The sequence below is a fragment of the Bos mutus genome, chromosome 9, assembly GCF_027580195.1.
Source record: "Bos mutus isolate GX-2022 chromosome 9, NWIPB_WYAK_1.1, whole genome shotgun sequence".
Lineage (NCBI taxonomy): Eukaryota > Metazoa > Chordata > Mammalia > Artiodactyla > Bovidae > Bos > Bos mutus.
In genome coordinates this window covers 43012562-43038297 of record NC_091625.1, presented here as the reverse complement: position 1 = coordinate 43038297, position 25736 = coordinate 43012562, and the positions used below count along the sequence as shown (strand labels likewise).

Genomic DNA, 25736 nt, shown 5'->3' with positions numbered 1-25736 from the left:
GGGTTGCCATTTCCTTCTCCAATGCAGGAAAGTGAACAGTGACAGTGAAGTTGCTCAGTCATGTCCGACTCCTAGCGACCCCATGGACTGCAGCCTACCAGGCTCTTCTGTCCATGGGATTTTCCAGGCAAGAGTACTGGAGTGGGGTGCCACTGCCTTCTCCGGAAAAACAAGCCTAGACTGGAAGAAATCAGACATATCATTTATCTGATAAAGGACCTGAATCCAGCTTACATAAAGAACACTCAAACTCAATGACACAGAACCCAATTAAGTTTCAACAGTCACTTTGGAGAAGCTATATAAATGGCAAATAATCATATAAAAAGATGCTCAGTGGGACTTCCATGGAGGTACAGTGGTTAAGACTCCACACGTCCACTGCACAGGGCATGGGTTGGATCCCTGATCAGGGAACTAAGATCCTGTATAAAAGATGCTTAAGAACATGCATGACATTAAAACCACACTGAGATAGCATATCACTCCCCACAAGAATGGGTATAATCAAAAAAGACAGATGATACTGAGTGACAGAGATGACATGAAGGAACTAGAATTCTCATAGGCTGCTAGGGTAGATATAAAATGGTATAACCACCTTGGAAAACAGTTGGTATTTTTTTTAAGAAGTTATATGTTGGACCATATGATCCAGGTATATTCCACTCCTAGTTATTTATTTACCAAGCAAAATGAAAGCACACGATCAAATACTTTTATGCAGATATTCATGGCAGCCCTGTTTATAAACAGCTCCCAACTGGAAACAACCCTAATTTTTATGAACAAGTATATAGATGCACTGTGTTTACAGCAGAGTACTACTCAGCAGCAGAGCTGACCAACCTGGTACTCATGATGAACCTCAAAATAATTAAGCTGAGTAAAAGAAACCAGATAGATAAAAGAGGCCTGTAGGATGCCATTCGTATAAAATTCTAGAAAAGGCAAACGCATCTTTAGTGACAGAAAGCAGGGGAAAGAAAGGACGCAAAGGGACACAAATAAACTTTCAAGGTAACAAGTGATGGCTTTGTTTCTCATCTTATGTGGTGTGGTTTCACTGGTATATACACGTCAAAACATATCAAATGGTATGCTTTAAATATGTTGTTCATTACATTTCACTCATAAACCTGTTTTTGACAAATGTTGAATTTGACCCCAAAGTATACTGGAATATATTTTTGAGCGCCTATTTAAGCAGAAGAGCTAATTGGAGAGCAGTGGTGGGCGTCAGGGGAGCAGGTAGGGTCGAAGCACAAAGCATGTTCTTCTACAGACATGTGCGAGCCTTGGGCAACTAGAAAATGCAAGAGAATAAAGCATCCTTAGGACGCTGGGGGAAAATATGGCTGTGTAGTCTGACCTACCGCGGCACTTCTAAAGTCTAATGTCCATATATATTGCCTGAGATCTAGTGAAAATACAGATTCTGATTCAAGGCTCTGCATTTCCAACAACCCATTGGGCCTCTCTGGATGGCCAGGGCTAGAAGACAGTGTTTATCCCTGGTTTATCTCATGCAGGCAGATTGGGTGTCATTTATAAGCCTTCAGATAACACTAATGCCAGCGTAACACAGTACACGAGGTGCTTTACTCTTGCAACCTTAGGGAAAAAAAGAAAAAACACAGGGAAAAGAGACAGTCTCTGAGGGGACTGCCACTACAGCAGCAGGTGAGCAATACAAAGGCCTGAGTTGGAAAGAGACCATGGACAGATCTCCCTATTCATGCCCCGTGCCCCCTGCATGGAAGCTGGGAGTCCTTGCCATTGGACCGTCACAGAATTCCCCAGACCTTCTTTTTTAGATAATGGAATCATCAGACTCATATTAAACACAGGTTAATTTTTCTCCTGCATCTCTGCTGACAACAACTGTGCAAAAAAACACCTACCTTACTCTCAGGAACCTAAAAAATAATAGGATTCTTTCAAGTGCTTTAATTATCCCATGTATGACTGTATTATTCACTCAGTTATGTCTGACTCTTTGGAACCCCATGGAGCCAACCCTGGGATGGAACTTGGGTCTCCTGCATTGCAGGCAGATTCTTTACCATCTGAGCTATCACGGAAGCCCTAATTATCCCATGGAGGTAATTAGGTAATTAGGGTCAGAGATCCCTGACCCTCCTATTACTGCCCGTGAGCAGAGGACCAAGGGCTACTGGGCTGGAGCGAGCCTGCTGTCCACCCCTCTCCCTGGTGGGGTCTCGTCCCTGAGACCTATCTGTACCCTCACCACACTGCATGATGGTTACCTGTGGGACCAGGTCTTCCCTACTCCATCTCCAGTGTCCTGCAAAGTGCCTGGGACACAGAGCGCTCACTGAACATTTGTTAAGCAGGGTAAAGTGTCTATCCCTCTCAAATAAATGTTTAAGAAAAATGTTCACAGAGGCTACTAGCTTCATGAATAACATGAGTGTAGGGAGGTATAAGGCCTCCCTGGTGGCGCAGTGGTAAAGAACCTGCCTGCCAATGCAGGAGACACGGGTTCGATTCAATCCCTGGGTCTAAAAGATCCCCTGGAGGAAGAAATGGCAACGCACTCCAGTATTCCTGCCTGGAAAACCTCATGGACAGAAGAGCCTGGTGGGGTCCATTCCGTGGGGGTGCAGAAGAGTCATACATATCTAAATACGACTATAGTCCTTGGAATCACAAAAGGTCACACACAACTTAGCGACTAAACAACAAAAATAAGGGAGGTATAAGGGAGTGGATGGGTCCTCTGCGTGACCCCTCACATGTCAGCTTCCTGTGTGTCACTCAGGAATATATAATGGTCCCTGTCTCAGGTACCAGGGTAGCTATGAGGATCTAATTAGATAATGAACATGATGCGCTGAGCCCACGTCTGAATCACAGTAAGTGCTTAATAAATGTTTACTGTTATAGTACGACTGTTATTAACAGTGCTCTTCCCAGCCAGAGCAGTGACAATACAATGGGCTTTTTATTGAACTAGTTGTAATGATTACTGCTGCTGCTGCTAAGTCGATTCAGTTGTGTCTGGGACTCTGTGCGACCCCATAGACAGCAGCCCACCAGGCTCCCCTGTCCCTGGGATTCTCCAGGCAAGAACACTGGAGTGGGTTGCCATTTCCCTCTCCAATGCATGAAAGTGAAAAGTGAAGTCGTTCAGTCGTGTCTGACTCTTCTCGACCCCATGGACTGCAGCCTACCAGGCTCCTCCGTCCATGAGATTTTCCAGGCAAGAGTACTGGAGTGGGGTGCCACTGCCTTCTCTGTAATGATTACTCTTAACTATTAAATAAAGAGGAGAACTTAAGAACCTGAGTTAAGGAAGGTATAAGTAACTTAAGAACTTAAATAAAAAGAGAACTTTCCTCCCGTGTAACAGTGTAAGTCACTCATAGAAGGAATTCTTAGAGGTCTGTTTGCCCTAAAGGCTGGGCTGGAGGAGTCCAAGAAGCACAGGTGAGCTCGAGGTAGGGTTTCAGACTCTTTTCAGTTGTTTAGTTCTGCTATATGGCAGAGAGCAAACGATAATTTTAAAAAGGAAGGAAGAAAGGAAAGAAACCACGTTACACACATCAGAAATATGGAGAAAGGAAGGAATGGAGACGGTTGAAAATCTTTACCCCTGAGGCAGCGTGTTTGGAACTGTGGTTTGTCATATGACCCATTCAGAAATGATGACACTGATTTGATAGATCAAGACCAGCATAAAAGAGGGAGGGGAGGAGGAAGTGTGAAAGACAGGAAGGAAAGAAAGAAAACAACAGAAAATATCAGAGGGCACTGCACACAGTAAATACATTCAAGAAATTCTGTTCTTTCTCTGTGTCTATATATTTACATACAAATCCAAATATGTGAACCGAATGACTCTGTAAGGTGGATTTACAACTGTTGAAAAGCACTGCCCTAATAAATTCAAAACTTCTTACCTGCTAATTCCTATAGATTATAAATAAGATTTTTAGCAATTTACTCACCATTAAATTTTACTGCACCAAAATAATTTTGGAGGTCCTACGGATTATGAGATTTACATGAGGTTTTACCAATGTAGAGAAATTTGAGTGTGTAATGCCAATTATTAAAGAAAATCATAATTATATTACAGCTGATTTTAGAAAGGGACAAGCAAAGGCTTTGTAACAAGCAGTTCCACTAATACATTTAAAATAAGATTCTATGCAGAGAGGTTACCAGAAACTCACATGCCATGCAACAAGAGTACATGTTCTTGAAGGGGATCTGCCTTCATTAATACTCGGAGTAGGAAATAAGCACAGAGAAAAGTTTTTGGGTGAACTGTCTGAACAAAACAAACAGAAGTAGTTTGACCCCCCCCACATTCCTACTGCAGGCAGAGGCCAGAGTCGATCAGAACTGGAAATCCCCAATAACTCTCACTAGTCAGCCTCATTAATAAAAATATTTTAGTTTCTACCAGGCATGTTAGAAACACTGCCATCAATACAAACATTTTTGGCTAACTTGCTTAAATAAAAATTAAGTTAGAGTCCCAGCAGAGGGCAATATTCCTCGCTCCCAGAGACCTTGGATACACAATTCAACATAGAACACGACACAAGCACCAAAGAGAAGGTCCTAAGATATGCCCACACTGAGGTTCTGTCCACTCAGTGCTCCATTTAATTCCACAAACACTGCCAAGGTGACGATGGACTGGCTGCATTTGCTGCTGCTGATAAAATCTCTGCTCAGCTGTCTAGGAGTATCAGGAAATCTTTAAATCTGAGCTACTTGGCACTGGTGTCTGGCTGACACCATTCCCAATTCTCCAAGGCTCATCTTCCAACCATATGGGAACTCTGCTACCCAGCTCAGGCTCTGCAGTACCAGATCCAATCGCACGTTTCGTTCTTCTGCTAGCACTCAGACCCAAGCAGGAATGCCCGACTCTCTCAGGTGGAGAATCTGACTGATCAAGAAGAAGCTGACGTAAAGTTACCAGTGAGGCACGAGCAGGTTATTAAGGGGGCTCCCACATGTCCATGCCCAGTGACATCTTGGGGATTGGGTCACCACGGAGAGGCTCCCAGCACTGAGCATCTTCTTCAGGACTCCAAATGCAAGAGCAGTCACTGAATTCAGTTCAATGAAAGAGGAATAGCTAAATGGTGCCCAGAGTCAGCAAACTGGAACACCAAGAAAGCAGCATGCCTCCAGTGTAGGGAACTGAGGACTGCTGTGGCATCAAGGGCAGACCATGCAAAAGGGCTCCTAGGGGGCTGGCAGCACCACTCAAAGTGAGGCAAGGGTGACGCTCTTCACTTTTAATAGAATGTTTATCTTCATCATCATCATCCTTAAATAACCAGGTATAGCTAGTGACAAGGAATGGATAAGCTGTCTACCACACAGAGCCAGTAAACAAATATTACAAGGCCCTGGGGACATAGGGAACAAGCCAGTCTCTGCCCTCATGGCTTTTATCCTTTGGGTCATCCTTACACTGCTGACAGTGTATGGCAAGGATGAAGAATGTGCTAACATGCCCCCAAAAATGAGAATCTGGGGGGATAAAGCAACTATAATGAGGGGTGAAGAGAAAGACCATAGGGATGGCCAAATATCAGAGCAGGAGCTCCTCACAGCATCTTACAAACACCCCACAATCCTCAGGGTCATCCGTGTTTAAGTGCAGTTCCAAATCAAGCAGGCGTGGGAGCGCTAGCCTCTTGGAGGCTCACTCAACTGGGAAGGGTCACAGTGCCTATCCGCTAGGGCTGCTGTGGAAACGACGATGAACCTCCAGCTGGGATCACAGTGAATGACACTTAGGAGGTCTTCAGTACATTTGCACTGATTCAACGAGATGGCATTTCCACTCTCCAGTTGAAAAACAAACCACAGGCACACTTTAGGATTAAAAACAAAGATACAAGGAACCCCAGGAGAACAAAGCTAACTTCTACCTGGCACAGGGCTCTTGAATATCACTCCCACTTCTGTGAACAAAAAGATGATTAGCAATAAAAATGCTGGCTACTCACCTCCCACATCTGCTGTATTTGGCTATGGTGCCTTTCCCAGCGGAAGCGCCAAATATGTCTTTATACAGCCTTTTGTTAAATTTTTGGAGGGAGGTTTTATTTTTCTTCTAAGCATTGTACTAAATGTCACTCATGAACAGGCCTTCAGCAATGATAGGGGTTTGAAGTGATGGACCTTTAGCATCAGGGCTGCCAATCAATTCCTCCCCTCGCCCTCACCCCCTTCCTTGGGGTCGAGGGAGAAGATGGAAGGTGCTCAGAATCAAGGGCGTTCAGGCCTGGGGTGTTTGGGAAGGCATCAGAAGGCCTCTCTTGGCAATTGCATGTCATTTTCCTCCTGATAAATGTGGAGGGAGGCAGCTGACCATAATGGGTGGTAGTTGGAGATGGGGGTTAGGGAGCAATAAATAAACCCTTCTGAAAACTGACATGGGGCAGGCTCTCTGCTGGGCTTGTCTCGATGCTCCACACAAGGAACCAATGAGGGAGCTGTGTCACTCCCATCACCATAGAGGGACCTGAGTTTGGGAGCTCATAGTACCAGCCAAAGGCTCCATGGTGAACTCCCCCTTATCTGACTCCAGGCTCCGATCATTCTGGAATTGACCATTCCTATGGGCTGGATCAGAGAAGGTGGGGCTCACCTCCTCGATATGAAGCAGGGTGCTGAGTGTTCTAAGTCACTCCTGACACCTCACACCAGCAACAAGGCTGCCCCACTGGCGTTCTGGCACTTGACTTAAACTTATGTGGAGGAGATACTAATTCTCTCATCACTGTTATATGGATTAAATGAAACAAGAAAAGGTATGTGGGGCTTCCCTGGTGACTCAGTGGTAAAGAATCCGCCTGCCAATGCAGGAGACACAGGTTCAATCTCTGGTCTGGGAAGATGCCAAGGAGCAATTAGGCCCATGTATCACAACTATTGAGCCTGTGCTCCTCAACCTGAAAAGTCCACACTCAACTACAGAGTAGCCTCTGCTTGCTGCAGCTAGAGAAAACCCAGCACAGCCAAAATAAAATAAATAAATGAATGTAAACCTCAGTGTTCCATGATGTGGAATGCAGAGCAGTCCTCATTATAATGTAATATAAACATGCATATTGAAATCCAGTGAAAATCTTAAATCTTATGACTTTGCTAATTAAGAAAAAGGATAGTTTTTACTTTTCAAAGGCTCACTAAATCTCTAAAACCTATCAACTCCCAATCTGCTGTAGCATCTAACAGAGGAGAATTAAAACAAACCAAGAGCAACCCAGGGAGTCCCAGGCGGACACCCCATGTATGGGCTAATGACAGTGAGCTCTGAAACTTGGGCTCTGTTGGACAGACATGAAGAAGTTGAAATGCCTACCTGGGTCCCCCAAAAAGTGTGTTGGGGAGGGGGAGGGGAGGGGGCTGGAGAGCTTGGGAAAATGTTCTGCTAAGAGTTTAAGGTGTGATCTGGCTATCTGCAGGGAGGCTCTGCTGACCAGGCATTCTCATCTCCCAAACTCCCCTCTCTCCTCAGTCTTCACTGTTTTGTGAACCTGTCTTGTCTCCCGTGGGAACTGCAGGCTGCTCGAGGGGACCACCATGACCAGTTTCATTTTCTCTCTCTCAGAATTCAGCCAAGTTCACTATAACCAGCAGGTGATTAGGAAATAAAGCAAATTTATAAAATAGGTAGGTTAGGGGTAACGGGCATATTATAAAATAATTGTCCTCTTTACAAAAAGATTCACTGAACAAGCTCCCCGAATAAATACAAAAGATGGACCTGATTTAGGAAAAGCCCTGCTGAGCCTCACTTGCTCCAGTAAGGTGCAGGCTATGTGAAATGTGGTAGGCTTTCATTAACAGTCCTTGCTGTCAACAAGTTCCTGCTTTCCCAGTAAGCCCTCACCTCGGGAATAAGCCGCCGCCTCTTCACGCTCGGGACTGAGTCCAGTGGGCCCTCGCCACCCAGGGGCTTTCTCTTGCTGGAATCCTGGACAGCAGTGAAGACGCCATCCAGAGGGTGCTTCTCGGCGGACCTGGAATTCACTGAGCAGTCCAGAGCAGCATCTTCGGCCTCTGTCTCCACTTTCACAGTGTTGTTTTTTAGAACTGTGGCAGAGAAGAAGTGGGGCTCAGTGGGGAGGCCACTGGGCAGAGCCTGGTTTAGCAGGGTCCCCAAGCACCAGGCTGTATGCAGCCACCTTTTGATATTCTCAAACAACAGTGTCAAGAGTAATAATCAATGAAACTGGCTTTCCAACCAGCCAATTTATATTTCACCACACTAGTCATGCTATACACTGATATTATATTCCAAGAACATTCAGTTTAAAGCAGCTTTTAAAGTCTTTTCTTGGAGAAGGGAGAAGAGATGGAAGGAGAAAAACACACTACTCTTTTAAATGGTGCTTTTAAAAAAGTAACCCTGGAAAGATACATAAGATACCGTAAGTGTGAGTGGAGAAGGATGGCAATCAGTAACGAGAGGAGACTTTTCCTTGATTTTTCATTGTGTATCTTTTAATACTGGGTTGGCCAAAAGGTTCGTTAAGTTTTTCCATAAGATAGCTCTAGTAGCTCTTAACTGTCTTTAATTTCATCAGAAACAATTTTGTTAGACTGTACTGTGATAACTATCATATCAGTGTGCATTTAAAAAAAAATCAAAATTGGTGAATTTTTGTGCAGCCGTTTTAATATTGAAGATGAAAAGTAGAAAAAGCAATGTTTTCAGTATATTGTTTTATTACTTCAAGAGAGGTAAAAATGCAACTGAAACACACAAAAGATTTGAGCAGTGTATGGAGAAGGTGCTGTCACTGATCAAATGCATGAAAAGTGGACTGTGAAGTTTCACTTTCAGAAGTCCAGAGACGGTCATACAGACCAGCTGAAGTTGGCAGTGATAAAATCAAGACATTAATTGAGCACAATCAACATTATACCACTCAGGAGATAGCCAATATATTCCCAATACCTCAATCAAGCACTAAAAATCATTTTCTCCAGCTTGGTTATATTAAATTGCTTTGATGTTTGGGTTCCATATAAGTTAAGTGAAAAAAAACCTTGACAGCATTTCCAGATGCAATTCTCTACTTAAATATAACAAAAATGGTCCGTTTTTAAAACCAGTTGTGATGGGTGATGAAATGTGGATATTGTACAACAATGTGGAACAGAAGTGATCATGGAGCAAACAATTAACCACCACCAACCACACCAAAAACGTCTTCATCCAAAGAAGGTGATGTTGTGTATATGGTGGGATTAGAAGGGAGTCCTCTACTACAAGCTCCTTCTGGAAAAGCAATCAATTCCAACAAGTACCGCTCCCAATTAAACCAACTGAAAGCAGTACTTGACAAAAAGTGTCTGGAACTAGTCAACTGAAAATGCATGATTTTCCATCAGGATAACGCAAGACCTCATGTTTCTTTTGATGACCAGGCAAAAACTGTTACAGCTTGTCTGGGAAGTTCTGATTCATCCTCTGTTTCACCAGACACGGCACCTTCAAATGTCCATTTATTTTGGTCTTTACAAAATTCTCTTAATGGAAAAAACTTCAATTCCCTAGAAGACTGTAAAAGGCACCTGGAATAGTTCTTTGCTCAGAAAGATAAAAAGTTTTAGGATGATAGAATTATGAAGTTGCCTGAAAAATGGCAAAAGGTAGTGAAACACAGCAGTGACTATATTGTTCAATAAAGTTCCTGGCGAAAATGAAAAATGTGTCTTTTAGTGTTACTTTAAAAACCAAAGGAACTTTTTGGCCAATCCAGTAGTTTTGAACCACGTGAATATATCTTGAAAAGAGTATTAAGTTAAACTACTTTTTAAAAAGAGGCTTTTTTTTTCTTTACCTTCTTCTACATCTTCACTGAATTCAGTTGCGTTCATCTTCTGTTCCACTAAAAGAAAAGACAAAGGCAAAGTCTTGACTTATTGTTTATTTTTTAAAATTTCACCCACCCATAAGAAATCCCCTTACCCTCCCAACCCTGGCTCTGGGTAACAGAAGGTTAAGTTGATATGACTCTGCAACATCAAGGAAAACTGCATCCTCTTGTTTGCAAATGCTCAGAAGCAGCCAAGCCTCCTGTGCACCTGCTGGGAGTTCTTCTCCAAGACTTTATGTGGGCAGAATGCATCTTAAAGCATCAACTGAGAGCCACTTATGGAATGAAAGGATCTGAGAAACTCAAGGCTTACAAAAGACCTCAGCTTGGATGATCTGTCAGTCCCTGCCTTAAACATCTAACCACAATGTGAAAAGGCTGACAAAGGTCCACAGCAGGCTGTGGAGCCTGTGAACCTGAGCTGAGGTCCTAAGATTCCAGGTGGTCCAAAAAGACCTGTGCTGTCCATGAGGGTGGCCACTAGTCATGCGTGGCTCCAGAGGACTCGAAATGTGGCCAGTCCAAATGGAGATGTGGTGTAAGATACATGCTGGATTTCAAAGACTCAGCAGGGCAAAAAGAATGTAAAATATCTTGTTAATAATTTTTATACTGATTACATGTTAAGATGATAATATTTCAGATTTATTGGTCTAAGTATTAAAATTAATTTCACCTTTTTAAAAATGGCACTGAGAATAGTGCCATACATTATAGCACTATGTGAGTGCCACTAGCAAGTTTAAAATTGCACATGTGGCTTTCACTACTGTTACTGGATGATGCTGGTCTAGCCCTTTCTTCAGAAGCAAGAGGAGAGAGGCACTATGGGTTCTTAAAGCTCCTGAGCTCCATACAGTCTGGTCCAAACCACTCTATTTATTGATGAGGGAATGAGACTGGAGGGGTTAGCAGCACCTCCTTCGTATGGGCTGCAGGGTCTGGTGGAGAATCAGGGGCTGGTTTCCCTGCCCCAGCCGAAATGGAATGGACATCATGGTTAAAAGTACCATTATGCCTTTGAGATTCCCCAAATAACGTAACAGCATGTCCACAAATCGGATAAAGTATAAATGTGGTAGTAATGTTGACAGCCTTTACTGATGACGTTGAGGAGTTGTGGTTCTTACCACTGGTGAAGCTGCCTGCAAGTACTGGGTGCCCATTCCAGTTAACTGATCAGAGGGCAACAGGCGTAACTTCACGAAATTTGTATAAGGAAGGGGGATGCCATCTACAAAGTTCAGTAAACCATTCAACAAGCAACTGTGGAATGGTGTGCGGTCCCGTTTTAGACAGGTCAGTGGAGGGACAACCAGAGGATGACCTGTGTACAGGCTAACAACTTCAAAGGTCACTAAGAATAGCAATGCACAATGCATGGCACTCTTCTCAGTCATCACAATTAGTTCATGACAGGAACAAGTGTCTTCATCTCTGTGTTACTAATTTTCAAAGGAATGAATAAGAAATTTTAAGATTTATTTGAAACTGAAATTAATTACTACTTACTAAACTATCTACTATCTGAAAAAGACATGCAGGGAGATTGAGTGAATATAGACAGTGAGTCAGTCAACTTCAAGGGGCCAAGAACCACTTTACCAGAGCTGAATTTTTATCAAAGACAATCTCCACTGTATTCCAGGGAAATAAACCTCAAGTCTGGGTATCTCTGAGGGGAGAGCTCCAAGTAGGTGGCGGGGCATCAGTACTCTTTTCAGACAGCAAGGTTGGCCAACGCTGGGTAGAAACTCAGGCCTGACTGGTAAGGGGCTTCTCAAGGAGATGAGAATGAGCCTCTCCGGCCCAACCTTGACCAAGACTGGGCTGCCACCTGCCCCTGGAGACCCTACTGCACCACCACAGAACCGGTCTCCTCAAGTGAGAAACAGCCGAACGGCGGAGGAGGAGAGAGTGCGGGGCAGCCGGACAGGGCCCAGTGCACAAAACCAATGACATTCTGGAGAGGAGAGGCAGGGATGGGAGAAGGTGGCACAAGGCTTATTTGGGGGTGGTGCGGGCTGGAAATCCACAAAGCCTCTCCGGCTAAGCAGAAAGCATGAAAAGGACAAGTGACTCCTAGAGGAAAACAGGAGGTGATGAGAAAACCTGGCAGAGAACCACAGGCACCAAGCAAAGATGGTCTGGATAGTTGACACTCCACTTCAGAGGAGCAGCGAATGTGGAGGTCCCCACGAGAGTGAGACTCGGTGAGCGCCACCGTGCCACGCCGCCAGCTCAGCACCTGAATCCCGAGCTCTGCTGCTTCCCAAGGCAGAAGGCGATGAAGGAAGGGTACACACCTGAGCCGCCTGCGGGTGGCAGGAGGGCCGGAGGGGGCTGCGCAGCCTCACGGGTGAGGTGGGAGGCAGGGGTGGCGGCTTCCTGGGCACTCAGAGTGCATCTGCTTTGGAAAACATTTCCGTGTTCATTTATAGACCAGTGACAGATGCTAGATTAGCACAGAAATCACCCAGAATGCAGTGTGGTGGGCCCCTTCTCTCCTAGACAGTGAAGAAGCCATGCTCATTGAGAAGCTGGGCAATGTCCCATCTGCAAGGCCTGGAAAACTAAGTGCCTCTGGCTCATGTGCTGGGGAGTGAGGTGAGGGTCCCCATTCACATCCCTGGCCTGCAAACTTGGGGCCTGGTGCTGCCCGGCCATTTCATGTGGCCTCCATCTCACCCTGAGCGATTTCAATCCCAATTTTACCAATAAAAAATACCAAGGGCATATACCTTCAATATTTACCATTTTTATTTGTCATGCATACTTCAATGAAGCTGAAAAATTATTTTTATGTCATTCTGATTACAGGAATAAAGAATTTGACTACTGCAAGGGGAAGGAGGTACTTGATCAGTGTCACGCAGCTAATAGGTGGTAGAATTAGGATTCAAACCAAATCTGTGTATATCTCCAGTCAGCCACCATGAGAGGGAATAATAGAATTTGCATTCTTCTGTTAAGAGTCTTCTGATGAACACCGAGGGCAGTTTCCAGCCTTGGATGTCTCTGACCACTAGCATCTGGAAATCTCCTTTCACCTGCATGTCACTACCAGGAAGACAAGGCTGCTCTGTGCTTATACAGACTCCATAATTTGGAAGTACTGACAAGAAGGATGGGACGTGTGGGTTGCTTCCGGGTATTCCAAGCTGACGTACAGACAGCGCGTCAACACCATCCCATCCCTCCACTTCCTGGTCACCTTCCAGATGAAGGTCACAAGGCTATGCATCCTGGGCGGACACTAAACACCCGCATGCCAAGCATGCCGCAGAAATTCCTTTCGATTACACAACTATAGGTTCTGTGAGAGCTGCCAACTTCTGCAGCGTCCCCCACCAGGCTGCTAGGATTACAATCTCCTTTGCCTGCAAGTCTTTGGAGCATTTGTTTTACCATTCTCTCCTTCTCAAAATCTTCTTATCCCTTCACCACGAATCTCAAAATGTGAGACAGTCTAACCATGCATCCCCGTGTCCCTGAAAATCAGCTTCTCCCCTAAAGGTGCCTGTTTCATGTTCCTGACCAAGCCCAGGGGAACACTGAATCTAGCGAAAGGGGCGTGTGTCACTTGCTGCTGCCTCTAGTTAAAACGCATAGGCCCTAAGACACGGATGACCTCTGGGAGGGTAACTCTCAAACAGGACTAATCTCCAGTGAAGTCAAGTCGCTGAGTCATGTCCAACTCTTTGCAACCCCATGGACTGTAGCCCACCAGGCTCTTCCATCCATGGAATTTTCCAGGCAAGAGTACTGGAGTGGTTTGCCATTTCCTTCTCCGGGGGATCCTCCTGACCCAGGGATTGAACCCAGGTCTTCCGCATTGCAGGCACACTTTACTGTCTGAGCCACCAGGGAAGCCCAATTCCAGTAGTTACTCCAATTAGTGAAAATGCTAGTTTTTTGTTTAACCAAATAGCCTAGAAAGCCTCAGGTGAGGTGACCATCACTGGTAAAGTAAGGTTTTAAATACTTTAAAACCTTTAAGTTTTACATAGTATACATAGAGTATACATAGAGTATATATAATTTTGTTAGAATATCCAATAGTCTTTATCTTTCTTCATAGAGTGAGAGGATAGTGTAACCCCAAATGTTTAAGAAACAACAGGATGCTTGAGACACTCAAATACCAAATTACAAAGGATAAGTTGCTTAAATTGGCTACATAAATGCAGTAGCCCTGGGAGGCCTACCTCTGGGCCTCATGCTGGAAAAATGGCTGAATCTGCCTCCTGCCTATCCTGGCTGGGAGCTGGAAGTGAGGGCGGAGCAAGACAAGGGGCGAGCGGAGCAGTGGGAACCAGTCACTGGTGTTTCCAAAGAGCCAGTTCTAAGAGATCCCACAAACAAGTGGAAAAGCAGAAAAGACTTACCAATTATAGATAACTGAGAGAGTGCACTTTATAAAGGGAAGATACTTAAAGTCTTCTTTTCTTTTGACTAGATACACATGCATCCGAAAATTCAAAAGGTATAAAAGGACATTGGTTAAAAAAGCTCCCTGTTCTCCAGTCACCAGGTTATTAGTCTCTTGGAGGCATCTCATTGGTTTTCCTGAGTTTTTCCATAGACACTCTGTACCAGAGGGTCTCAAAATGGGACGTGAGTTGCCTGCACGGACTGCGTTTCTCTCCCCGACTCCAGCGCTAGTGGAGTCAAGCTGGTAACTTGCAATTGTCGGTGGTGGGAACTTACACCACGGAAACTGACATTTGTACAAACCTTGGGTTCTGCGCTTTTTTTTTTTCCCTTTTTGGAGAGTCTGTTTATCAGCACATCCAAGGCCCTTTCACAAGGTCCATGAAATCAAAACTATTTTCATTACACTGGGGTGCTGTTGCCTCCTTCATTTCACAGGTGTGCTACATGATACTTTATTATGCAAAAGATTGAATACAGAGGCAGATATAAAACCTCTGCAGTCTTCGATTAAGTCTGATACTAAAGAGATTTGCAAAAGATGTAAACAATACCACTTTTTCACTTATTTTCTTTGGAAAAATAATTTTTTTTCCATAAAAATATAGTGTCGACATTAATTCATGATGCCCTGGAGAAAGGAATGGCAATCCATTCCAGTATTCTTGCCTGGAGAATTCCATGGACAGAGGAGCCTGGTGGGCTGTAGTCCACAGGGTGGCAAAGAGTGGGATACGACTAAGTAACTAACACTTTCACTTTTCACTTTTCAGGTAATGGATTTATTTTGGTTATTTTTCAGTGAATTGGTAAATAAATATTTAAACTTTTTTTTTTAGTTTCTACCACGTAAATATTGACAGGAACTCATATAAACAAAAGTTCTTTGGGGGTCCTAAATAATTTTTAAAGGTAAAAAGGGATCTTGAGACTAAAAGGTTTAATATCCTTGTTCCTTGCTTCTTTGGCTTAATGTATCATGAAAATCTCTGTATCACTTTTTATTTTAGTTTAAATTCCCCTAGAAGCAGATTTTGATGCGAGGATTTGGAGAGAGTCGTTTCTTTGGGAGAAGACAGAGAAGGGCTGAAAACCAGTAAGGGGGCCTGTTAATGGGCTTCTGGTGGGTGAGCTGAGGGGCTCCCCAGCTCACCTGGGCACCCCTGGAGCGGAAGCCCTGCTGTGCCATTCCCTTCCACCTCCTCCCCACACTGCCCAGTGCTCTGCCACTCCACAAGGACTCAATGCAAAAGACAGCTGCCTACACCATGGAAGAGGCTGTGCTAAGAGCTCTACTAAGTGGACATAAGCTAACAAGCTTAGGGAGCAGACACGCTTCTTAGGCTCATTTTACAAGTGAGGAAACTGAGGTAGAGTTTCAGAGGCAAATGGGGCCTCAGAAATCATATTGGGTGGCTCAGTGGTAAAGAATGCAGGAGACACGGGTTTGATCGCTGGTCTGGGAAGACCCCACATGCTGTGGAGCAACTGAGCCTGTGCGTCGCAACTACTGAGCCTGTGCTCCAGAGCCCGGGAACTGCAACTGCCGAGTCCGCTCACCCCAAAGCCTGTACTCCACAACAAGAGAAAAGCCCATGCAGCAGTGAAGAGCCAATACAGCCAAAAATAAATAAAATTATTTTTAAAAAAGAAATCATCTTGTTTAATAGGTGTGATACCCAAGGCTCAGAGAGGTTAGTTAGTAGCATGCTCAAGATCCTGCGTCGGGAGTCACTCCCAGGAGCCCTGTGCTTTAGCAGTTACACTCCCACTGAGTGATGGCTGCTGGTGGGGTGACTGTCCTCTGTGCAGAGGGGATCGACCGACCGTACAGCTTATTTACAGGGATTGAAGCCAACACAGGGTAGAGATGGGAGGGCCTGGGGGATGAAGATGGAGCTCTGGGAACTTCTGTTGGGAGGGGATGATGGGTAAACACCAGATGATAACAGGAACAGGAAGGAAAGAGCAGTCAGAACCTCAAGGTTAGAAGATATTACATTGAAGTTTCTATAACAACCATAAGTCCCATCTAATAAACACAGGCCGCATGCCGCAGCTGTGTAGAAGACCACTGGTGCTTACAATTTTGTGACATGGATACAAATAATTTTAAATTGATATATACTTTCAACATGCTTGAAGAAAGTATTTGCTTTGGAAATAATGCTGCCAATGTTTAAATGGGTATATCTTGATCTTCTTCATCACTTTCAGCTCCTAAAGACCTACAGCCAATCTTTCTGTCACAGAGAGCCCCACACACTTGACAATTATGATAGGAAACAAGCAAAGGTCAGAAGAGCAAAGAACCTGGGCTGGGGGTCTTTAACTTGAGCTGATCTCAGGTTAAGCACAGGCAGGAACTCTAGTGTCAGGCTGAGGAGATCCTGGGGCAGAGGAAGCCCCCTGTAACTGCAGTCATTACTGGGGGTGGTTTAGTCACTCAGTCGTGCCCAACTCTTGTGACCCCATGGACTGACCGGTAGCCCTGCCAGGCTCCTCTATCCATGGGATTTTCCAGGCAAGAATACTGGAGTGGGTTGCCATTTCCTTCTCTAGGGCATCTAATTACTCATAAATTCACAAAAAGCTGCAGAAAAAATGGAAGGAACAACAAACTCAATATGACCTGGATTGAGACCACCTTTGATCACTACTGTTATTTCCAATATACAAAGTTAGAAAGTCAACTGCTAGACATTTTTCCCAACATGACTTCTAAACCTCTACTGACAGGAAGAACTGAGCATTAAATTAAGTATAAAGATTCAAAATCAATCGTTCATCACAGCGCCACATAGTCAATAACAACATACTTCAAAGTTCAGTGGGGATATCTCTATAATTAAAAAATGCCATAAAGCAGACAGAAGAAAACATTCCAAAATGTTAATTACCTCCAATTAGGATGATTATGGAAAATTCTCTTCTTCAGTTTCCTCTACTTTCCAAACATTCTACAATGAGCATGCAATTCTTTGAAACTGAGACATTTTTTTAAATAAAAAATAAGAAGTTTTGCAATCTTCACTGCCTAGCCATGTCATATTCTTAAGTTATACCCATAACAGCAACAAGCTAAGAACATAAAATCAAATCCATTCAAGCACTGAAATTACTGATGCTCTAAGAAACAATACAATAACTGACAAACTAGTGCAGACCTTTCATTTTGTAACTGTCCCTGAATTACTGACTCTGAAAGTGTAAAAAATTCCTCAGTACAGAGTATGCGGAAGATCAGAAAAAAGTCTCATCTCAAAAGCTCAGGTGTGAACAAGAAGGTGAAAAGATCAGCTTTGAACAGTAAGGAAATATCGTTTCCTTGTGGGTATATTATAGGCTTCATCAGTTCATTGCATGATATGTGGGAGTGTTTTTCGAAATAAGCCAAATCCATTCATGGGATGGGAAAAAAAAACCCCCAAGCCTGGACCAAGTACTCCGGATCAGGGACCTGAGCTGAGCGCTGAAGTCAGGGCATTTAGAGAGTCTGTGGTTGTCCAGGGAAGCACCTTAGCAATTCTCCAGCCAGGCTTGCTGGGTTCCTGCTTTCTGGATGACGGCTGGCCCCTTCGGGGTTCTCTCAGGTCTGTGCCCGAGTACCTTGGGAGACTTTTTACCCACACTTGGAGCCCTCCTTCTCTGACTTCTCAAAACCAGACTAAACTGGGCAAGTCAGGGACCTGCTCCAGGGGCCGTGGCTCCAGGGTGAAGCAGCAGGATGCAAAGCAGAGAGGGGAGGGGAGGTCTGGGAGCTGAGGAGTGGCTGGGCCACAGAAAAAGGAAGGAGTGTGCCGAGGTCACCGGCTCCAAGTGTGTAACAAGGAGTCACGCGAGAATCTGCCAGAGAGGTGGGGTGGTGGGGTGTCTTTGTTAGGAATTGGATGCGAGACCGCAGCAGAGCAAGCAGGGGGCACCTGGCTTAGAGGTCCCTTGGCAAAGCCCTCTGCCTGCACTGGATCACTGGGCTCTTGGGTTCTTCCCTAAGCGCCCCAAATGTCCTCTAGGGCCGCCCCCAGGGGCTGGGAGTCACCCAAAATGCCTCAGTTGAGAGACTCTAGCCCAGGCTAATCAGAGGCGCCGGAGACTTGTGGCTGCCCGAGTCACACAGGACAAGCGCCAGGCCCAGAAATGGGAAGTACTTGGGCTTCCTGAAACCTCGACGTGCAAATCCCGGCCAGCTGACTCAGAACTCTGCTCCACCGCCTCGGAAATGTCCACAGGACTTAGGACTCGCCTCACAACGAGGTTTGTCCCCAAGACCTGGCCCAGCTGTGTACCCTCAGGCTACCCTGGAGCAAGTCCTCCTGACCTCCATTCCTGTTTCCGGAAGCAAAGTGAGGCAAATTCGCACTCCCCCAGGGCCTCCTTGAGAATCTGAGACCCAGAACAGGAGTGATAAGAGCCTGAGACTTTGGGGACAGTGGCTGTGCAGCCCCGCCACATACAAAGGGAGAACAGGCCCAGACCATTTCAACGGTGTTATCAACAAAATACACGCTAGGATTTAAACGGTTTATACTTCGGGCTTCCCGGTGGCTCAGAGGGTAAAGAATCTGCCTACATTGTGGGAGACCTGAGTTGATCCCTGGATCAGGAAGATCCCTTGGAGGAAAGCATGGCAACCCACCCTAGTATTCTTGCCTGGAGAAGTCCATGGACAGAGGAGCCTGGCAGGCTACAGTCAATGGGGTCACAAAGAGTTGGACACGACGGAGACTAAGCACAGCACCTGCTGTTCACGGAAAGCCACATGATCTGACTTTGTGAAACCTCCCCATTGCAGGTCACACTGATGTTTAAAAATTAAAACATAGAAAACGACAGGGGTGGGATGCGGTGGAGGTTCAAGATGGAGGGGACATATGTACACCTATGTCTGATTTATGCTGATGAATGGCAGAAACTAACACAATATTGTAAAGCAATTATCCTCCAATTAAATTTTTTTTTTTTTAAAAGGAAGACATCAGCTAACATTCATGTAGCACTGGCTCCAAGGGCTAAGTTTTACACATTCACCTGTGCAATCCTGGCAAAAATCCTCTTACTTCACAGGCAGAGAAGTGGGAAGCAGCAGGCTGTGCCTCCGTTGGAGTGCTCCAGAGAGTAAGCCGAGGGAAAGAGGTGGGGTGGACTCATGCTGGCTTTCCAGCAAGAGCTGGGACTAAAGGGGGCTCAACCATCCCTGCTTGGCTTTCTCCCTTCCTTACTGAGCACACATCTGTAGGCTGGGCTCAGATGCAGAAGCAAGTCAACAGGCCAAATGGGCCTTTGGATTACCAAGTACAGCTGATCAGTACAGCTGATGTGGAAGAAAATGGAACTCCCTACTAAACTTCAGGGGCAGACGACCTGGGTTCTATCTAACCCTGGCTTCACCTACGTTTAGCTTCTACCGCTGGGCAAGAGGCTTACCCAGCCAAGCCTTGGTGCTTTCTTCTGTAAAAGGAGCTGCACACCACTACCTTACCTCCTAGACTCTGAAAACTACAGAGGAGAAAGTGCCTGGCACACAGCACTCAGTAAATGTTACTTAATATAAAGTCTTTTTTTTTTTTCCTTAAAGATGCATTAAGCACATTTTAATAGTGAATATTTTAAATATTTTTAAAATTAAAAAAAATGGTTTAAAACTTTGAAAAAGTTTGGTAATGTTTCTTTCAAATAAAAGAAAAAAGAAACATTACACTGGAAAGGAAGAAATCAAAATGCTCTCCCTAAGGACAGGAAGAATGTTCCCATGCCACCCACCCTTGCTGGGCTCAGTCTCTGGGTCTGCAGGGATGGCTGGGAGCCTCGGTGCTCTCAGAACCCGGCCCTTTAGGCAGTGGCATCCTGCCCATGGGACTTGCAGGACATGTTTGTAATTTGTCTTTATTTTTAGACACATCTGCAAATGCAGTTCGAAAAATACCAGTCTTCAGAAAACCAGGGCAATTTCCCCCTCGAGTTTTTCTAAAGCTCTAATTGTCGCTTCCCTCCTTACTCTGTCGGAGCACAGCCTCATCCTTCGGTGCAGTGAAGGACGACCTCACAGCCTGCGATGCGGCGTCTCACCCTTCAGACACTGCATTTGCTGAATGTGACTAAATGTGACGTCTTTCTCAGCTAAGGGCTTCTGCTTATTAAGCCCTCCCTGGCCTCACAAAGGACTGGCTACCTCCTTCAACATCAGTGGTAGGAGGTGTCAGACTCTGCTTTTAACTTTAACCTTGGCGTCCAGAAACTGGGGTCAAGGAGAAAAGGAAGGCCAGCATATCCCAGCAGCCACCCACGTGACGGATTAGACAATGGTGACTAACTTTCCTAGAGATATAAGCAGAGTTTCCTCCATACTTCCCACTTTTACAAATGTGCCGTCTTGTGACCACATGAGCTAATTACTAAACCCCCACATTCCCAGCCTCCCTCCTTCAGTTTACTAGCTCCATGCTCAACCCCTTGCAAACAAGAAAAGAACTGAGCAATCAGTGCCTTTACAGATACCAATGCAATGGTGTTTCACTGGCCATTGATAACTGAAAATCAGAGGAGGAGGAGAGGAGAGGAGAGGAGAGGAGAGGAGAGATGGTGGTTAGTAGAGAACAAAAACCTTGTAAGGGCTGATTTTAAGAACAGCCAGCCTTCCAATCTGTGGGTTCCTAATCCGAGGATATGGAGGACTTGCTGTAACAGACTTTGAGCATCTGGAGATTTGGAATCTGAAAGGGGCCCTGTATCCAATTCCACACAAATATTGAGAGATGGCTGTTACATGTGTTTCAGGTAGAATTAAAAATGGAGGAAGAGGGAAATATAACTGCCATACGACCCAGCAATCCCACTGCTGAGCATACAAACTGAGGAAACCAGAATTGAAAGAGACACGTTTACCCCAATGTTCACTGCAGCACTGTTTACAACAGCTAGGACATGGAAGCAACCTAGATGTCCATCGGCCGACGAATGGATAAGAAAGCTGTGGTACATATACACAATGGAATATTACTCGACTATTAAAAAGAATGCATTTGAAATCAGTTCTAATGAGGGGGATAAAACTGGAGTCTATTATACAGAGTGAAGTGAGTCAGAAAGAAAAACACCAATACAGTATATTAACACATATATATGGTATTTAGAAAGATGGTAAAGATGACTTTATATGCGAGACAGAAAAAGAGACACAGATATAAAGAACAAACTTTTGGACTCTGTGGGAGAAGGCGAGAGTGGGATGATTTGAGAGAATAGCACTGAAACATGTGTATTATCATATGTGAAACAGATCGCCAGTCCAGGTTCCATGCATGAGACAGGGCACTCAGGGCTGGTACACTGGCACCACCCTGAGGGATGGGATGGCGAGGGAGGTGGGTAGGGGGTTCAGGATGGGGGACACATGCACACCCGTGGCTGATCCATGTCAATGTATGGCAAAAACCACTATAATACTGTAAAGTAATTATCCTCCAATTAAAATAAATTAATTAATAAAAAAATATATAAGTTGAGTAAATTAAAAAACAAACAAACAAACAAAAAAAAACGGAGGAAGAGTATGTTACCAGGTGAGCTGCTGAGAAAATTGAGCTGTAAAGCAGCTGTGCGGGACTTCCCTGGCATCCAGAGGTTCAGACTCTGTACTTCCAGTGCAGGGGGTGCAGGTTTGGTCCCTGGTCAGGGAACTAAGATCTTGTAAGGTGCAGCCAAAAAGTAAATAATTAGTTAAAAAAGAGAAAAACAACAGTTTGTAAAATGTCTGATCTTTCAGTGACTAATAGACCAGGCATTAACACCAGTCCAAGTGAAACTGCACCACTCCTGTTTGACACATTGAAGGCCTGATGCCAGGGTGGAGAGCCCTTAGCTAGGCATGTGCATGCCATGTGTGGCAGCTCATTCCAGAAACCACCACAAGAGCCTGGACTGAAATGATAATCCTGCAAGAGATACTGGAACATCAGAAGGGGAAGAGTCACTGTTCAATCTGCTGAGGAAAGAACAGCAAGATAATGCTCACAAAGCACGTATTTCATGTGTGTGTGTCTGTGTGTGACTTTAAATTTTATTTTTTTTAATTACCATACAGCAAAATTTACTCTCTGGTTGAGGGGGGGAGGGCATACAGTTCTATGAAAGGTAGCACAGATATACATATCCCTGTAGCCACCATCAAGAGGATACAGAAAAGTTCCACCATCCCAAAAGCTGATTCTACAAATAATTCCCCCAAACTTGCTTTAGCCAATAATAGGCACAATGAATAACAGGGGAGGAACCATAATTTGTCATCAAAATTAAGTGCCAGGAAAAACAAACACATCACACTCCAACCTCCCATACACTGAATTTTTTTTGCTGGTTGACTAGCAGCCTTCATGTGTCTCTATATTATAAAATTTGAGGTATTTACAAGCCACATCCCTCTATTTTTTCACCGTGGAATCAATACAATTCATAAAAGCATGCTATTTCTTGTTGCTTCAGGGCTTTCCAGACAAGTAGCTGGTGGGACATTCTGCAGGAGATTTAAAATTTCACCTAATCAAACCAAGGGTAGATTCCAGTTCTTTTCTTCCTAATTATTAGACATTCTCCTCTTCTTTTGCTCACTTAAGGGATGCTTAAAAACTCAGAAGTTCGCAAGTGGGTAAAGTAAATGTGTCTAAGTGGTACCTTTAACAGACTACTGGGATGCTGACCAGCTTGTCTACTAGGTCCTAAATGGTCTTGCTTTTGGAGGTTACTAATGCTTTGTGCGTGATGGGAGATGGGAAGGACATAAAACTTTGTTAAATCCCTTCAACAAGGAGATGGCCTCTATGGCAATATCTACGTTCAGTTGTGGAGTTGTTATGTGATGGATATTTTAAAGGCTCTGGTTTTTCCATAAATTTATTTCAAGGGCCATGAGCATGCCAGCCAGCCCACTAATAGGAACAGGATACACTGGTCCTCTTTCTCCTGGAATCCAAGAGGTTCTCCGTATTCATTTAGCAAAACTTTACTGAGCACCTACTAAGTTATCAGATCCTGGGTTAGTGGCTGGGGATGTAAAACTGTTAAGATATAAAATCTCACGCAACCTCAGTACTGAGGTAAGGGACATGAAACTGGAAACTAAGGATGGATGGTTTAAAAGGGGGGTGGGGGAGGAAAGAAAAACCAAAGAGGGTGGGACTGGGAGTGTGCATAACAACAAAAAAACCCCTCCACAGTGTCAATCCTTCTGGGACAACAGGAGCCAGCCCCAGCCCGAGAATTCACTTCCTTGCCTCAGTTTCCCACAGCCTCAGCTTCAGGGCACTCCACGTGTTGCCCCGTGGCACGGGGAACAGTTAATAAGTTACAAAAGTTACGTTAAGAAGGTGAACTTGAACGTTTCCGACGCTGAAGCGCACAGCTCTCTTCCGCACATCCTCTCCCAGTTGGCATTTGAGTGTAAAATTCTTCCAGACAGGCCACCTGAGCACTCAAATTCCTTTACCTCTGCAAAAAACCTTGGGAAAAAACGTTTCGGCACGCAAGGCCCTGACGAGCACTGCAGCACAACTCACGGGCGCAGCGTGCACAAAGTCTGCGTGGGAATCACGTTTACAAGAAAGAGGGAGGGGGCGGTCACGAGGGGCGGCGGGCGCCAGGGCTCCGGTTCCGCGGCCGGCCGGGAAGGCCTCGCGCCAGCCGGGCGCACGCCCAAGGCGCCGGGCCCGCCTCCTGCTCCCGGGCAGCGGGAACCGCGAACCGCGCCGTGGACGGCCCGGGAGGGAGCGCTGCGCCCCCTGGCGGCGGGGCCCGTCCCTGTCCGCTGCCGGCCGCCGGCCGTCGCCGCCGCGGGCCTGCCTCGCTCCATTTGCTGACTCCGGAGGCAGCGTCCCTCCGAGCGGCGGCTTCTCGGGCCTCCCGCTCCCTGCTCCGTATCTTCCTCCTGTCCCCGCCCCCTACTCCTGCTCTGACACCCCTCTTCTGCACGCCGAGCCCGTTCCCAGCCGCAGCCCGGCGGAGCGCAGACACCGAGCCCGCCGATGGCTTCGCAGAGCCTTCCGGCGGCCCCGGCCGCTCCATCGCGGCGCCCGGCGGGGGTGCGGGGCCGGCGCGCGGCGCGAGTGGGGCGGTGGCGGCGCGGACTGTTCCACTGCGCGTTCCCCCCCGCCCCCGCGCGGCGCGCGTGCTCCCCGGAACGCCATGGAGCCGCCGCGTTCCGAGCGGGCACAAAGGGGCGCGCGGCACAATGGGCGCGGCGAGCCCGTGGGCGCCCGGCGCCCGCTCCGGCGACTCGGCCCTGCGCGGGGGTGGGCGCCCCTCCCGCCGAGCGCTCTCCGGGCAGCCCCCCTACGCGTCCCCTCCCTTGCTCCCGCCCCCCACCCCGGCATGGATGTTGCAGCCACTAGCCCGTCCGTCTGCTCTGGAGCCGCCGCCACCGCGCGGCCGGCTTGAACCGCCCCGCACTTACCTGGGACACGAGTTCTGTACTTTGCAGAGCGGGCCCGCGCCGAGTTGGGGCGCCACGTGGGGGGTAGGGGGAGCGCGGGGCTGGGGAGTGGGGGCCGCGCGCGGAGGGCCAGGCCGGGGCGGCCCGGGGAGTTGCTGGGGGCAGCGGGCGGGCGCCGTGTATTTTCCCCTCTCTTTGTGTGTGTCCGTGCGCTGCGCTCTCGCGTGACGTGACGGGACTCCGTGTGTCATTTCCGCACAAGGACACAGGAGCCCCCGCTGCAGTGGAACCACAACCCCTCCGCCCCCACCCCCAGCCCGCCCCTCCCCCTCAGCGGGGCACACGCGGGACCGGCGGCGGCGCTCGGGCGTGAACGGCCGCGGCAGGGAGCTGGGGCGCGCACTCCGGGGACCCGGGCGGCCCAGCGCGCTCATCCGGTGCCGCGCCGCTCCACGTGGGCCCGCGCCCGCTGCCCGGGGCGGGGGGCGGCGGCCGCGCACCCACGGTGCGCCGGGCCAGCGCTGGCTAACAATGTACCCTGCACATCGTGTGTTCTCCCCCCGCGACTCATTTCTCTAAAACGTGGTTTCTCAGACCCGAGGAGTTTAACCTGAAAAGCCTCTTTTTCTACTTTTTTTTTTCCCTCCGCGGATCGGCGACTGTGCGGGGCGCCTCCCTCCGCGCCCGCGCCTTTCCCGCATTTTTTGGGATCTCGGCCGTGGCCCTGTACCCCCCGGGCGAGAGTTCCCCCGTCCGATGGGCACAAAGACTTCGGGGCGCGGGGACCCTAGTGGCCCCCGCGGAGCCTGCATGGAGTCTGGCGGGCCGCGGGAGACTGACCCCGGCGCTGGGAAACACTGGCTCTGGCCACTCCCCCAGTAGGGTGGCCGCCCTCTCTTGTAAGTCTAAGAGCTAAAATCTGCCTTCTACTTGTAACCCGAAGTTTTGAGGTTTGAGGCTGCGGAGTCTGAGATTCATAAGTGCGCGGG

General features: G+C 46.7%; 1 protein-coding gene across 2 annotated transcripts in view; it reads right to left on the bottom strand.

The window, feature by feature from the left end:
• The window catches only part of BEND3 (BEN domain containing 3), a 33070-nt gene extending 7837 nt beyond the window's left edge, over nt 1-25233 (bottom strand). Inside the window, exons 1-4 of one of the 2 annotated variants that reach the window (XM_070376516.1) lie at nt 24769-25233; nt 12200-12303; nt 9858-9905; nt 7898-8100 (exon numbers count right to left, since the gene is read on the bottom strand). In XM_070376516.1, the coding sequence (XP_070232617.1) occupies nt 7898-8100; nt 9858-9905; nt 12200-12303; nt 24769-25181 (768 nt within the window). In that variant the 5' untranslated portion in view covers nt 25182-25233. The remainder of the gene's footprint in view (nt 1-7897; nt 8101-9857; nt 9906-12199; nt 12304-24768) is intronic. The other variant, XM_070376517.1, reaches the window with a different exon arrangement.
• Between the last annotated feature and the right edge of the window lie 503 nt (nt 25234-25736).